The 16,605-nt window shown below is 29.5% G+C and overlaps 1 protein-coding gene across 8 annotated transcripts; it reads right to left on the bottom strand.

The window, feature by feature from the left end:
• Positions 1-945: 945 nt before the first annotated feature.
• LOC145314474 (uncharacterized) lies at positions 946-15,683 on the bottom strand. Of its 8 annotated transcripts, XR_013877783.1 has the most exons (12): positions 15,583-15,683; positions 15,082-15,177; positions 14,728-14,826; positions 14,090-14,168; positions 13,581-13,684; positions 7,986-8,054; positions 6,685-6,769; positions 6,296-6,391; positions 5,443-5,896; positions 1,518-5,173; positions 1,340-1,373; positions 946-1,063 (listed from the first exon to the last, which is right to left on the bottom strand). XR_013877783.1 is itself a non-coding variant. In XM_080154383.1 (10 exons), the coding sequence occupies exons 2-9, from the start codon at positions 15,139-15,141 to the stop codon at positions 5,811-5,813; spliced, it is 678 nt and encodes a 225-aa protein (XP_080010509.1). In that variant the 5' UTR covers positions 15,142-15,177; positions 15,583-15,683; the 3' UTR covers positions 946-5,173; positions 5,778-5,810. The 8 variants fall into 8 exon arrangements, 1 of the variants encoding a protein (XP_080010509.1); XR_013877782.1 differs by having other exon boundaries at positions 1,340-5,173; XR_013877780.1 differs by having other exon boundaries at positions 946-1,373.
• Positions 15,684-16,605: the final 922 nt, after the last annotated feature.

Here is a 16,605-nt window from a genome sequence, read left to right as displayed (position 1 = left end):
TCTCAATGTTTAATATTTGTAAATATGATGATAATTTGGTCGCAACTACGTTACCTACAATAGATACAATCATTTTAAGTCTCAAAATTACCTTTTTATTAAAATTGGATATCAAAAAGGTTACTTCAATCAAACGACCAAAACCTATTTTTAAAAGCGAAGTTTTTCTATAATTAGAGTCGGTCCGTCCGTAACGGATAGCTTTTTTCGTTAATTTAGGCATGTTAGAATTGTCCTATCGATTTCAAATTTTGCATGGTGATTCCTTTCATAATTTGGTACGATTTAGAAGGCGTAGCAACTCTATAATCATCACCAAAATGTCCGTACGTCCATTTAAACATGTTGATTTTTTTACTTTTTTAACAACAAATTTTTATGTGATCTAATCATCCGATTGATCTGATTTTTGGTATATTGATTCCTGGGACAACAAAGTGTAATGTAATAAGCAAAGCAACTCTATAATCAAGTCCTAAAAATGTAAGTATGTCCATAAACATTATCCTGAATCAAGCAGTTTTTCAACAAATTTACTTACAATTTTGCTTTGACTCTCATACATTTATATTACGATTATTCAGTTCTGACACTATTCAAGTGTTAATGTCCGTTTGTCTTACCGTTTTAGTGCTTCGCTTTTATGGATGTTGTCATCCTTGTTGATTTATGGATTGTTTACTGGGGCAAATAGGCTACATAACCTTTTGTCTTTTGCTATCTAAACATCTAACCCCAAACGCAGACAAGAGATTAACTAGTTAATTACCTCTTAAATCCGGGATTCTCCTTTGATTTAAATGATCATCTCGAGAATCCAGAGCATCATCACCCAAAGATATAGCAAGCTTACAACATGTATGGACAGAATAGTGAATACACGGGTGCCAGACGAACATGCTCTTATTATATAGTTACTTGGCTCCCAACTTAAAATAAACGAACTTTTAATTTGGTGAAAATATATTTGATTACATACAAAGCATATTTAGTTAATTTTAAATATTTTTATTTTATCACAGTAAATATTCGTTGAAGTTTTAATTTTCAGGAGTAGTTCCATCTAGTGTATTTGTATAAAAATTCAAAAGGATCTTAAGGACAATAGATACACAATTACAAAAAAAATCAACCCCTCTGTTAATAAAAGTTTTTAAAGCCAATAATTAATGAAACTTTGGGTACCAGTATAAGTTTAGTCTAATGTCCCCTACCTCGCTGATGTTAATTTATTAAACGAAGTAAAATATTATTAATTTCATTCCTTAAAACTTACTGAAATGGTAACTTTCCTAAAGTCGATAGCAATTTTTTCTCGCGTTGAACACTTTAAACACACTTTATGGGACTACTCCTTTAAACTTAAAACATTGCTAAATATATGGAATAAAAATCAGTAATTTAAATCATGTAATGTTTGTGTTTAATGAAACGTTTCAAATACATTTGGTGCCACCAAAAAAAGGGTTTAAGAAGAAATAAAACTGAAAACACAAACAATACAAGATTTAAACAACTGATAATATTTCCATTTTTCAGATTGCATATTTCATTCTGAAAAGTAATTACGGAAGAAGTATAACTATTATTAGGTATAAGACACAAACAATTTTTATTACTAAAAATCTCAAATGGAAGCTAAGATTTCAAAAATACATTCTTATTACGAATAAAAATAATTTTATTACCGAAGCTACCCTACAAACCATTATATAATGATTGGTTGGTCGGTGATGCTTTAATGACTTCACTATATAAACACGTTTTGACCTTATTCTGAATTTTCACGTTATTAACATCATGGACTAGGGAATGGGATTCAGACAATCAATTCTAAGTGAAAATTTCCGCGCAATCCTCTACCCTTATTTCCCCTCCCTTTCTTATCCACTTCCCTTTGGTTACATAAAGAAACAAGTTTAACGCCAACTCTAATCCAACAAAATATCTAATTTTCAGTAGATTTAAAGAAATTAATTTGCTGAATAAAAATAACTTTATATCTTCATTTCTTTTTTAAAAACTTTTTAAGCTTCGCTACTATTTAAAATATGATCCTTGTTTAAAACATGAATTTATAAATAATATTCATTATTTAAAATTGCTAAAGCTTTGATACTAATATACATTTAGAAATTGAATTCGACCCAAAACTTCCATTTCATATCAATCAAATGATTAAAATTGAACAAAAACTCTTCATGAATATATTTTTCAAGAAAATAAAATCTTAGGAAATTTTGGCAATAATTTTTCATTTGTTGATTAATTCGGCGGGATATATTAAGTAGAAAAACAAATTGATAAATCTTTTTGGTCCATTTCTAAAATACGTATAAATTTCGGAGATTTTTGGGGGTAGGATAATGGATAATATAAGAATTAACCCCTATCACCTAAGATTAAGTTAATAAGTTTGGTTTAATAGAAATTTTAACAACAAAAAAAGGTTTAAAACCTACAATAATGAAACACTTTAAGTAAGCTTTTAATCAAGTTTTTTTTTCTTTTTTCAAATTCAAAGTACCGAATTTCATTATTTATCTAACACACAATTATGCCTTACTTAGCAACTTCGCTTTAAAAAAATATAAAACAGTGCATAACTTAAACTAAAACTAATTGGCCAAAACAAGCGTAACTATTATTGAATAATCAGTTTAATTAGAGCCATAAAATTTTTCTATAGGCACAGGCAGCGGTTAAGTTAAGAAAGGAGGGAGAGGTGAGATTTCTAACAAAGTTTACCAAAATTAAATGTGTCTTTCCAATGAAACGAGAGAATGATTTAAAATGATGGGTGGGTTGCAACATAGACAAATAGGAATGAAATTTTTTTTTTTATTTTACAATGGAACTCAAGTTTAATTTTAGCAATTTAGAAATTCCTCTCTCCCTTACTTATTACTAAACAGTGAAATAACCAACATTATTTCCCAATATATATATAATATATATCTAAAAGCTGTATATATTTTAAAATAATAGTTAGTCATATATAAAAGCACGATAACTATAACGGTGGGTTAAAATGGATAAATAGAGATTCTACATTTGCATTAATAAATGTGATTAAATAAATTTAGCAAGAAAAGATTTGTTTTGTCTCCAACTTTTCAACCGTCAAATAATAGTCATCATTCAATTTTAAGTGTTAAATATTATGAAATTAATGTTAAATGAAGAAAACAATACAACACTGAATATCTTACTGCTGGAAAAGTCGGAGGCAGATGATTTTTCTTTAGATAAAACATTCCTATATTCTTAATGTACTGTGAACATTGAACAATGTACGTACAGTAAACAAGAAAAAACCGCTTTCCCCCTTTATTTTCCTTATTCTAACCACTAAAAAGTAAACTATACCAACAAAGTCTTTAAAAAGTAAACATCAAGTTCAACCCAAGTACAGGTTAATTAAATAGAAAACTTTGCCAACAGAAGAGGATTTTTGACTACTCATTGGGATTTAGGTACCTAGAGTACATTAAACGGTATACCATCACTATTCCGGTAAATGACTAACATTTTCATTTAATAAGAAGGGGAAAATGTTGCTTTATAATTGTCCCTTTCTCTTTAAGCAGTAGCAACAAAAGAAACGAAGGGTAAATACAACAGAAATGATCCTGTGAAGTAAGCAGTCGAATCATTTAACGCCAACTCTTAATCATTTGTTATTGTGTTCTTTTTTTATCGAATATGAAACTCTTTACAGATCTTACATTATGCGAAAGTAATGGCACATCCTCTTTAATACCCCTTGACACAAGTAAAGTTCAATATTGAAAGATAAATATAATAAGTATAAACTTTGGCGAATATTTTTATAAAAGATTTAGATTTAAACACATGAAGGAGTAAGAGAAAAGTTTAAATACTTATATATTATTAATATTAGCATTAGATCAGGAAAAGATTTTTCACCTAAAGAAAAACTGTTTTGCCTTTGACTTTTCTGTAATTAATACAAGTCGATTTGTTCAAGTCGAAAATACTAGCATGTGGATCAGTAATAAAATTTGGCCTTAAAATGATGATTTAGACATTTTATAAGGGTTTAGGTCGAAATAATTTTTATTGTGATGAAATATACTTTCCTGGTTTTAAATAGGCATAGATAGATAGATAGATAAATATTAAATACATCATTAAAGATTATTTGTGAACAAGAATATTAAATACAAATCCAGTAAAGTTTAGTTGTTCAGGTAGGTATGATTAATATGTAGAAACTATTAAGGTACAGGTAGGAAACAGTAGAGATGGACATCATGTGTTCTGCGATATTGTTTCATTTTAATCACGATAATGTTATTGAATTGTATTAAAGACAGCTTTCCGCAGATATTAAGATGAAAACTTATAAGATTTAAACCAGTTTTGTAAGCCCCGAGTTGCTTACAAGTTTTAATTTTATGATTTTTTATTTTAATATTGTGAAAGTTGTCTGTAATACAATGCTATACATGATTTTTTAGTATGGCTGAGAACCAGTTCATATCCAGCGGATATAAATCGGTTTCGAAGCCAAAGTGGAAATAAGTTATTTTTAGCTTTAAAGTTTGAAGGTTTTATGAAAATCAAATTTAGTTTTGCCCTCTTACTGCATGGTTTAATTGAATAAAAGCACTGAATATCCATCTCTGTTCCATGTAGGTGTATATACTATATATGTGTACAACTATAAAAATTATAAACTATGTTTCAACAGTGCATATTCTCTTAAGGCCTTTAGTATATGGTGAATGACAAAATTGGTGCTTTAAAAATACAAAAAAAACAATGTATCTAAAAATGTAAATAGCTGATAAAATTATAAAGGTGGTCTTTTATCATGACCTCTTTCATTTAAATTTTTTCATTGCTATAATGGTATACGTGGATATTATGACAGAGGAAATATTGTCGCCTATTTAGGTTGCTATTTCCCCTGTCATTTATGGGTCAGTTCAATCATCCAGTCGGAAAGAGTGGATGAGGTAAGGAAGGGGGGTCGTTATTTAGCCCGCTACAAGTTTCGTTTTATTAGAATACATGCTAATCTGGTTTAAGATCCAAGTAATAATAAATCTATTATTGCTTTTTACATTTTTGATAACATTATCTTGTTATAAAAGTTTAATTTAATCTATAAGATTAACTAAATAATAGTGTGAAAATTCTCCAGCTGAAAATAACATAACAGGTATATATTAAGTGTGGTAATGAGATTAAAGTTCGTACAACAAAGAACAATTTTTAATAAATTTTTTAGGGGATTACCTATTCAGTTAAGAGCTCCATCAAATAAGTAAATTACAAAAAAAAGTAAATCAAAAATAGAATACATGATCCTTCAGACAATTTTAATTAGATACCCTTTTGAATTGAATCTTTGATTTGATCCTCAAAAAAAAGAGACTATTTTTACTGTGTGTGAGATTTTCATATAACTACATTGTACGATCATCATAAAATAAATTATTTAATATAAATCATAATTATTATAATAAGTGAGTGAAAGTGTATGATACAATGTTTATAGATTTAAAGGGATAGAAATAGGTTTTTGGAAAATAAATAGTAGAACAGGACATACAAATTGTCATGTTTTTTTTTATTAAAACTCATGCATGATTGAATAAGGATAGATCATTTTCGTCGTTGATGCAAAACTCAAGTCAAAATGATTCATTACTTAAGCTTCCAAAAAAGTTTTTAATTCGTGTAACCTATTACTACCCTTAAATATTGATTCTATGTTTAGCTCTACAATTTATTTTCCCGAAAACCTATCTCTGTATCCCCGGCATGATGGTGAGAGATCAGTTGAATAATGGAAGATGACTGAAATCAAAGCCTCGTTTTCCTTTGACCGCCAGGTAAATGTAAATCAGATGGTACCCTCCTGCAGGTTTCAAACAATTTTCATACATTCATTTTAATTGTTTGGTTGAAGATAGCTTTTAGGTAGTTAGTACAAGTAAGGAAGATATGATCATAGTAAAGAGTTCTTTTTCCTTCAACTATAACTAAAAAATATTTTTATTGTACACTTTTAGGTTTGTATCACTTTGTACCTATTATCAGCCCTAAACTCTGCCCCTTTGATTATTTGTATTTAAATCGAAACAAAAATTCTACGGTAACTAAAATTTTAGGACTTATTTCTTTAAACGATTCGCTATCATAAGAGTTATAATCACCCTTGGTTTAGTTTATTACTGTTCCTAAGATGGAAAATTGAAATTTTGACTATCACCCATAGAAGCTCCTCAATAAAATGTAAATGTATGAAAATATTTTCCTGGTAGAAGACAGATTATTCCAGCAATGAGAAAAATAAATCCCTGTACGCTTTCCAGGGAAGGAATACTGTATATCACAATTGAAGTTATTATTAAACCTAAAATAAAAACAAATTTTATACCTAATACTTTTAGATAAAACCTACCAAACAAAAGAAGGAACAAAAATAATGTTTTGTAAGTATTGCAGCTTGCAACAAGACATAAAGTCCAAAGATTCATTTAAATTAACGGTTTATTATAGGAAAACTATTTTCTTTCTTTTAAATATTTGCTAAGCAATTTTAAGTTGAATAATAAATAATGATAAACAAAGTTCTAAATCGATAGGAGGATTTTATTTCTAACATGTTTATTATATATGCGCTTTTAAAAACAACTAAGTACTTACATATTCCAAGAATAACGAGAATTATGGCAGCAATAACCATCTTCTTGTTCTGCTTGATCTTGGGATGCTTAAACCAAAACTGATCCTACAAAAAAAGATAAATCATCAGTTTGATTTCTAAACTATAGGGCAGCTTGCAAAATTTCTAGTGGCTGCTTGCAGATTACATAATATGGCGGCTAAAGCTGCTAATTTTCAAAAAAATTGGATTTTAACTTCATAGGTCTAGAATTGAAAATATGGCTTAAATTTTGCGAGAAAAAAAACTGGGAGAACGCGGCTTAAAAGTCATGGGAAATGTTCTCTATCTCTGTTATGATAATAAAATGATAACAACTACATTTGTATAATTTTAGATTAAGTTCTAGTGAATCTAATATTAAAACGGATAAGAAGGAAAGGGAAATGAATATGATCCTAATTTGAGTATCACAAAATGAATATTTGATATATGATTATGTAGGTCGAAAAGTATCTAATTTCAAAGTAAATAAGCTAAATAAAAAGTACATTGTTTTTAATAAAATTGCTATTTTTCATAGGTAAGATTTTTGTCCTATAAATTAAACTCAAATTAGATAGACTAGTGTAGTAAACATTTGAATGTCTATGGACACAACCTAGCTTAAAATAACCTAATGTTAGTCTGTCTTGTTCCACTATAATATCGAGTGGCTATTACGGTTTACTTACAACCTAAACTGATCTTTGCTTGGGATAAGATTAATATTATTATATACTACGAAGTATCCAAACTACCCAATAATCTCCCTTCTTAAACAACCTTGGGAAAATAGCGTAAATGTATTGCAACTAATTTATTAAATTCAACATAGGGAGATAGATATATTAATAATTTTATACCTGAGGTGAACCAGTGTAGTAACCATTTGAATGTCTTTGGACACAACCTATCCCTAACCTGAGTCTGCCTTGTTCTACAATAATATCATGGAGGGCTATTGTGGTATACATACAACCTAACCTGATATTTGCTTAGTTTAAGTTGTATTAATATTATGTACTACGAAGTATCCAAACTACCTAATAATCACCCTTCATAAACAACCAAGGGGGAGTTTCGAGAATTTATGTATTGTAACTGTCAAATTTAAATCAACATTTTGAGATATATCTATTCATACCTGAGGAGGTCCAGTGAAGTAACCATTGGAATGTCCTTGGATCAGAGAATTACTGTCTTGAGATATATCTATTTATACCTGAGGAGGTCCAGTGTAGTAACCATTGGAATGTCCTTGGATCAGTGAGTTACTGTCTTAAGATATATCTATTTATACCTGAGGAGGTCCAGTGTAGTAACCATTGGAATGTCCTTGGATCAGTGAGTTACTGTCTTGAGATGTATTCTGAAATCATAACACATTTAGAATTAAAATAAAAACAATATTATTAAATAAAACAACCTAGCTTTTGTGACTATTATACATTGATTATACAAAGGAGGGGGGGGGGGCGAAAGTGACACTTTTTGAAACCAAAACTAAAAGTCAACAAAGGAACCCAACTAAAAAAAGAGTTACAGGTCTGAGATTTTGCATGGCAGTTGCTTTATAGGGGTAAAATATGGAACTGTGAAGAAACGGCAGCGCAACCGCCGAAAACCGCCGTTTCCCGCCGAATTTTTTTTTGCCTTTTCTCGGCGGTTTTCGGCGGTTGCGACGCCGTTTCTTCACAGTTCCATATTGTACCCCTATATAGCAACTGCCATACAAAATGTCAGACCTGTAACTCTTTTTTTTAGTTGAGTTCCTTTGACTTTTAGTTTTGGTTTCAAAAAGTGTCACTTTCGCCCCCCCCCCCCCTTTAAAATATTACTTATTGAGCTATTTAATTGCTTAGGTAAGTAAAATGGAAGGGTATAATGATAATGATAAGGATAACTGCATGATATTGAAAACTAGCAAAAAAATAATAGGTTTAATATCATTAGATCAAGTTTTATATCTGAAACCTTAAATAAACTTCTCTGAAGAAAAAAAATTATCTATTTTTTACATCTTTAACAAAAAACAACATATGCTACTTTCGAAATAAGTTTTATTTTTATATCTTTTGGTACAGTTACCATTTTTTTATTACACAAATATTCAATTAAGTTTATTTTAAATAAATAACAAGGTGAAAATCTAAATAAAATAAAACTAATTGGATTATGTTTTCTAACAATATTTTGTTTTCTCACAAGAAAACTAGAATTTTCCTTAGTGGAAAACAATTTTTTGCCTCCAACATATAAGCTAGTTTACAGGGCTTTTCTCTGAGAGGGGATGGGATATGATACAGCTTAAAAGGTTTATAAACTTAAAGTCTGGTCTTATTATTATCAATTTAAATAGATTAGGTACTCTAATTGATTCAACAATTCTATCAAGTTAATAAAAAATGTTTTTAACTTAAAATTGCTTTTGTAACAATTTTTCAATTAAATTATAATTGAAAATATTGTTAATAAAGTTAAAGAAAAATAAGATAAATACAAATTAAATCAATAATTGCATTTTTTTATGTTTTGTTGTGATTCTATTTCCTATCCCAAAACCAAACCAGATTTTTTAAACCTTCTAAATCAACACAAATGTTTTTAAATTTTTTGAACTCGCCTTCTTATACCTACAATTAAAATTCAAATATCATAACCATAGAAAACTTTGAATATTTGACTTAGCAAAATTCAACAAATCTGAAAATGAAAAGCATTTGATCTATTCTCTAAAATTATCTAATCCTATTGAAAGTTTAAAATCCACCTGTCGGCCTAGTTCTGAACCTTTTGATAGTCGAATTATTAAAACTTATTGAAAGGGGTAGTTTCACGAAATGCATTTGAACTTAATTTAGTGAACCGCACATTTTTTCCTAGTTAATGGGTTAAACTACATTTGTATGGCATATATTTGAAATAAATTCAATTTTCTACCGCGTAGTTTTTAAAATATCAAGACTTGAAAATTGTCTTTTTGTGATACATGCAATCTAAAAAGACGATTTTCGAGTCTTGATATTTTAAAACTACTTGGTAGAAAGTTGAAATTCTTTCAAATATATACCATTTAATGTAGTTTAACCATTTAACCAGGATAAATCGTGCGGTTCACTATATTAAGTTCAAATGCATTTCGTGAAACTAACACTTTAAAATTAGAGGTAAAATAGACTTATAATAATAGGATTTTAAATAGGCAATGATTTGAAAGTTGCAGGTTCCATATTTCCTTTTTAAAATGAAAAGATAACTTATCTTTTAAACGATAGAATTTTATTTCATTATTTCTAGAAACTTTATTAAGAGGTTAAGTACTATTTGCAAGCCCCCCCCCCCCTCACATACCATCAAATCTTAAAATGTGAAATAATGCCTAAGTTGTTGCCCCCCCCCCCCCCGACTAATATCTAATGGATCTTATTCGACAGAGTTAATTTTAAATAATCCGTTATCTAACATTCAGACAAAGGTCTATAATGTTTGTGTTAGACTTGGATTTAAAGTTACTAAATAGGCTGAATCCAAAACTTGTAACATTGTTTAATTAATTTATCAGTAGGGATTCTAAATAGTTTTGCTCAGTTTTATCAAGGACAGCATAATTATTTCTCGAAATAAAGTTTAATTAGAAACTTTATTTCACTTAAATCTTTTCTTGTCTGTTTTTAGTAAAAATAATCTTGGAATATTAATGTTGTGTTTATGGTTTCTCTTAATTTTTAACATTATAGCAATATAAAAAATACTTTATGTCATGATTGTTTATTTTTATTTTAAAAAACAACATACATGCTAGTATTTTAATTTCCACAACTTAAAGATTTCCCCATGCTATGATTTAATTTTAATTTGTCTGTGGTCCAGGATCTTAAGTGGATTGTTGTGTCTTGTTTCATCCTTTCCAAACTTGACAACAAACTATTCTAAACCATACCTGGGACAATTTTAAGTTTATTTGAGGATCAACAATAAAAGCATATGATTACCCAGTATGGAAGCAGTATATTTATAACTATAGATTAAAAAACAAAAACAATTAAACTAAAAGTTAATAATTTTAAATTCATATTAGTAAAAACGAACTAGTATGATTTTAAGGCGAAATTATAAATTAAAATTCTTAAAAAACCAAGGAAACCAAACACAAAATTAAATGTTGGTGCAACTAAGAGAAACTAATGTTAGTGCCTCTCTTTGATAACAAGTACAAGGTAAAATACTATGAGAATTAGATTAAAATTTTTAATGTACAGTTATAGATTTCGATAATGAATAAAGATGAAATTTCCTAAATAGACCGCTTTACCGTCCTGCAAGGTTTTTCCCTTCGATTGTTTGTCCCTGCCTTTAATTAGATTAGATGAAATGGGTAGTGTGTATAAGGTAACTATTAACAGTTTTTTTTCTGTGAGATTTAACTTAGTTAAACAACTGTCAGTCAAATTTTTTTTAAATGTGACAATTCAACTTGAAGTTTTCATATCTAGAAAGAGTCTTAACGATGCCCCATAAATAAATATCTAAAGTAATTTACGGCCTAAAATAATGAATTTAAAACATACATAAACAATAGGTAGTTGTTTTTAGCATGAAGGTTTTAGAATGGTATAAACAGGTTTAAATATATCTACAAATAGTGATAAACACGTGAAATAAACACACACAGTATTAAATCCTACTCAAAACAAAAATCTTTAAATAAACCAAGGACAGCGCAAATATTTAAATATAAGTAAAATGAGAAAAATAATGTAATGCGACCCTTCATTTTAACTCAAATTTTGATAAACTAAGAATTAAATATATGATGTTATAACAAATTAACAAATATTATCCTACTTTAATACCCCTTTATTATAAAAAGAGATTGGAAATTTAATAAGAATATGCATAAGACTTTTAATTAAATCCTATTGATAAGTAGAATACCTTTATTGAACAAAAAGGTGCTAGCTTAAGGATAAGCAAAATATAATAGAATCAAACACTTTTGTTAAGTCAAGAGTATGACTAATATTAAGGTGAGCATCAAGAAATAAATAATTTCATCATTCAACTTTCACTGATCATTATGATATTTATTAAAACCCTCATAGAACAATAAATGTGTTTGATATAAAATCTATCTGTGAGTTTACTTTTCATGGTAGATTACCACAATGTGTCAATCAACATCTACTTCTACCCTGAATAAGGTAAGTATCCAACACTATTTTACCCTAATTAAATAACAATAAGCCTAAGTTCGTGTTAAGCTAATGTTATAATCTAGCTGTATTGGATGTTTTCCAGATAATCTGTGAAATCCTGAGTCTAGTCTCAAAGGATTTAGAGAGCTTAATTGCATTGAATTCAAAACTGGTGTTGGTGTTTAATCTTTAGTTGTTAGATTGGCATAATCTATATTAAATGTAAATCAAATGAATCATTTTAGTTTTAATTCATTATAAATATGTTTATTGAGCTATAATAAATAACTGTTGAGTTTTTAAAACGCAGCTACTATATAATTAAGGTATGTGGCATTGTATCACACACAACGTTAGAGATGGTTAAGAAAAACTGTAACTGACTTATTTATTGGCGAATCTACAAAAAATTAAAGCAAAATAATAGAGGGGACTGGGGTTTAAAACCTGTGTGTTCACGGGGTGGGGAACCCTTTGCCGACTTTCAATTAAGAATATCGGCCAATAGCGTCGGAAATATTAACACAGCCAAGTGACTACAAAAGAGCAAAAAGCAATTTGTTAGCAGACGATAAAGGTTTTTACAACTGGAACTCATGGTAGGTGTCTGGGTCTATACATCTTTACTTATACTTTCATTTTTATCTATGATCGTGGAAATGTAGGAGTATTCATTGTAAGTTTGTAGGAAAATTATTAAAGTTAAATTGGCATAAGCAGGGCAGGATTATGAAGTAATTACAAGTTTGTGTAATATTGTTTAGTCTAATGGTCTGTTTTAAATAGAATTTAATCCCTATAGTATTATAATTGCGAATCTCAAGTAATCAAACATTTGTACTTCATGTTTTACTTACTTTCTATTTTATTATACTAAAGTAGTTGGATGTTTGTTTGAGAATTTCAGTTATGAAGCCTCTAGGGGCACTTGATGTTGGGGGGGGGGGGGGAGGGGATCTTCCTAATTTAGTTTTTTGAACGTTATAAATTTCTAGGTGCGATTTTTCTTGGTATGGTGGTGGTAACCTCCTAAAAACTGGTAGGTAAACCTTCTCAAAACCTATGAAAAGCTATACTGTAAAGGAGAACTAGATCAATTCAGCGGTTAACGAGAACCTTCGAGACAGACAAACACAGATTCTGTTACTTTTATATAAGGATTTAGTCGTATATCTTTAAACACAAACCGAGAAAATAAAATCATGTAACCCCCAAAACGTTTTTAGGACAATAAATTTGAAATTATAGAGCATTCTTGCTGTTAAAATGCAAAGTTTGAACTAAAATAGCATCGATAATATTATACTGTAAAAACAAGAGAGGAATGATAAAAAGATCTGCTTTACATTTCAAACAGAATTCAAACTTATCATTGCTCAGTTTTTAAGCAAAATTATTTTGCTTTCTCGTCAAATTTTTGTGTTGATAATTTTAGGATCTTGTTGTATGAAGAAAATACACGAATGGAATTTTGAAATCATTTTGGTACATTGCCTTTTTTTTAAGGTCATAGGTATTTCTCTTCAATTGAAAATTATTATAAAAGGTTTAAAAACTGGTTTCAACTTTCTTTGGATTTTGTTATTTTACTTGTTGGTAACAAGTTTTGTTTGGATAAATAAGTTATGGGATAAATATAAAGTAGATAGATAGATAAAGACATTTAGTATAGATAGATAAATACTTTAATAGATACTTACATCGTCTTTACTTAGTATTCCCTTCATCCTTTGCGGTAGTAATGTTGGTTTCTTCACTATCTTTATTCGGTCTTCAGCCATGAATACTTCGTTTGAGGATCCAACTGAACAAAAATGAAGAATGTAAGCATAATATTCTGTTCTTATTAATGTTGAGTTCATTAGTGTCCAAGGATGTGTGAAACCTTAGGGGGGGGGGGGGGCGGAGGGTTGAAAAGTGGAAGACAAGCCTTCCTCATTTAAATATTAAGGAGGTGTTGTCACCACTTACACCTCCCTAACGCACGGTTATGTTGAGTTAGTTATAGAGCGAGCGTATTTGGTAACGGATCGCACGGCTAAATTTAGGGGAGGTGTTGGGTTCGAGTTTAATATTTGTGCAAATTCATTTTGTGAGGAATTGAAAATAATAGTATTTCTTTCAAATATTGTATGGATCTAATATTTTGGCTAGTAAGCTTCAGAAATTGCAAGTAAAAGTTAGGTATAAGACTTAAAAGCATACTAACTTGTGATTGATGTTTGTCTTATTTCTTCCTCTTCCTCTTGCATAACTTGTAATGGTACATCTTCTCTCATTGACATATCCTTTAAAAAATGGGATCTTTTTATTGGTCGATAAATATAACCATGTTGACAGACAAACACTAGACCGAGAATTTTAACAAGATTAAAAAGTACAAGGACAAATGCAAAAAACTACTGAAAAAGCTCTCAAAAGTACATTTTCACTAGTATGTAAGTATTCAATAAAACTTTGTTGCAAACAATTATAAAAACTAAAACTCGAGAATGTTTTAAAAAAAGGTATTTACTATACATAATCGGACACTGAATTAAACTCCCACTGTTACTAGAGAAACAATAAAGTTATATGATACAGATAAATGGATTTGTTAAAGGAAAGGTATATCAAGTTCAACATTCTATAATTGCCATAATTGGAAATATTATTCTTTTAAAGTAGTACGGTTTTATTTGCATAAAGCCCAAAATTTCAATAACTACTGAACTGATTAAGTTCTTCTATTCAGGAAAGCTTTACATATGTCACGAGATGGTTCTAGAATATAATGAAATAATGTAAAAATATATTATAGAATATTTTTTTTATAGATGAAAGGACATACAGGGAATAATAACATACCTGTAGTGGTATGTCTTTTCTGCCCATACCCATATTTCTGAGGGGTATGTCATCTTTTAAATCATGTAATTCATCCTGGCTCCCACTGTACAATCGAATCTAAAATAAATAGATAATGATACTTTAAAGAAGGAAATCTATGTTTATTTATCTTTTGCCTTTTTATTGTGTGTATCTTTATCCTATCATAAAAAGGAGTAAGGTTTTTCTTTCTCTGAAGGTAAAGATCTCTGAAATTTCTGTTGCGAATTTTTTCTACTCAAAATGTTTAGGTATATTTGTAGTATTTTCAAAAATTGAATATTTTTTTTGTTGTAATTGGAAGATTTATTTTAGAGCTACTATAAAACTCACCTTATCCTCCTCGCTCTCCTGAAAAGCATCGTCTATGCTGAAAGATGCTGATTTTGACATCTTGAAGGTCGGATTTGTCAAGATATTTTCACTTCTGTTAAAGAACAAACTCACTTATAAGCTTTAGTTTGTTTTTATCTTAGTTTAAAATAGGACAAACGTAGGAGTGACGATGGTCGAGGGTGGATATTTAACCTAACCTAACCTAATTTAAACCATCTTATAGGTTTTTTAAATGTCTAGTCCCTGCGGGAATAACTTTGATATCTTAACCTAACCTAACCTAACCCATATAGAAAGTAAACACTCAATTATTTAGACACTACTGCGTTTGTCCACTCCGACGTTTGTCACTCCTTGAATACATTTTTAAGTTGCCTCTATTGATTAAAATAGCACTTAAACAGAAAATAATATTGGCACCTTTTCAAGATGTATAATTTCATATTTTTGTAAAGAAACTTTGAATCTAATATGCCATAAATGTGTTTGTTATTTCCTTTATTTTTCATTTGCTTGACAATGTTGATTATCTACTTGAAATGGCACTTGGAACAGCACATCAATAGCACATATTGGCACTATAAAGCACTGGTAACATTCAGACTGGCCAGCCAATTTTGAAAATAAAAAACGTACATAACGTACACAAAAAAATACGTTACGTACATAAAAAAAGTAAAAAAACGTACAAAAACGTACATTCCTAATAAATATAAGTTAAATAATTTCCTAGTTACCTATTATCAATACATTTAAGTCTACTAGCAGCTACCTGTAAAGGAGAATCATAGCGAACTGACAGACACAAGATATCCTATTACTCTATTCAAAAGAACTAGCGTCTACGCTCCTAAAGGCCTCTAGGGGCACTTGAGGAGGGGAGAGTTGAATTCAATAAAAAAAACATGGATGACAACATACATAAGTAGCGTAGCTCAAAAGTTATTTATAGACATCTGGAAAAAAATTAACTTAAAATCGCAATTAAAATTCATTTTTGGGGGGAGGAGGTAGTTTTTTTTCTAAAGTCAATTTCTCTTGGGAGGGTGGATGGTGATACTCTTCCCCAAAATAGTTATAAAACTTCCAAAAAACCTATAAGGAGCTATCCTGTTAAGGAGAACCATATCGGTTCCGTGGTTAGCGAGATTCTTTGGTTCAAACAAACAGACATTCTGTTATTATGTACAAAGTATATCCTATTATAAGGACCAGCGACTACGCCCTTAGAGGCCTCTAGAGGAACTTGACTAGGGGGGGGGGGGATGGGAGTTGAATTCAAAAACCCATTTTTTTATTTAAAAATAAAAAGTAAAAAACAAGGATGACAACATCCTTAAGTAGCGAAGCTTAAAAGTTATGGATGAAAATCTGGGAACTATATAAACTATAGAGTAGTGTCGTAAAAAATAAGCATTTAACTTATTTAAATAAATCACAAAACCTTTTAAAAATATATAATAACGTGAAAATCTAGGAATAAATTCAGCCCCCCAACCAATAAGCAAATCTCAATGAAAT

This window comes from Acartia tonsa, chromosome 3 (genome assembly GCF_053477335.1).
Source record: "Acartia tonsa isolate MP-2025a chromosome 3, ASM5347733v1, whole genome shotgun sequence".
NCBI classification, from domain to species: domain Eukaryota; kingdom Metazoa; phylum Arthropoda; class Copepoda; order Calanoida; family Acartiidae; genus Acartia; species Acartia tonsa.
The sequence above is the reverse complement of the archived record's forward strand: the minus strand, read 5'-3'. Positions and strand labels throughout refer to the sequence as shown.

Bases quoted from the DNA above. Each gene is read 5' to 3' on its own strand.
- LOC145314474 (XM_080154383.1), bottom strand. From the start codon at position 15,141: ATGTCAAAATCAGCATCTTTCAGCATAGACGATGCTTTTCAGGAGAGC. The intron at 6,770-7,985 runs GTATAAATAGAT...CTTTTTTTGTAG, and splicing joins ACTACACTGGACCTCCTCAG to GATCAGTTTTGGTTTAAGCA. The intron at 6,392-6,684 runs GTAAGTACTTAG...TTTTTATTTTAG, and splicing joins TCTCGTTATTCTTGGAATAT to GTTTAATAATAACTTCAATT.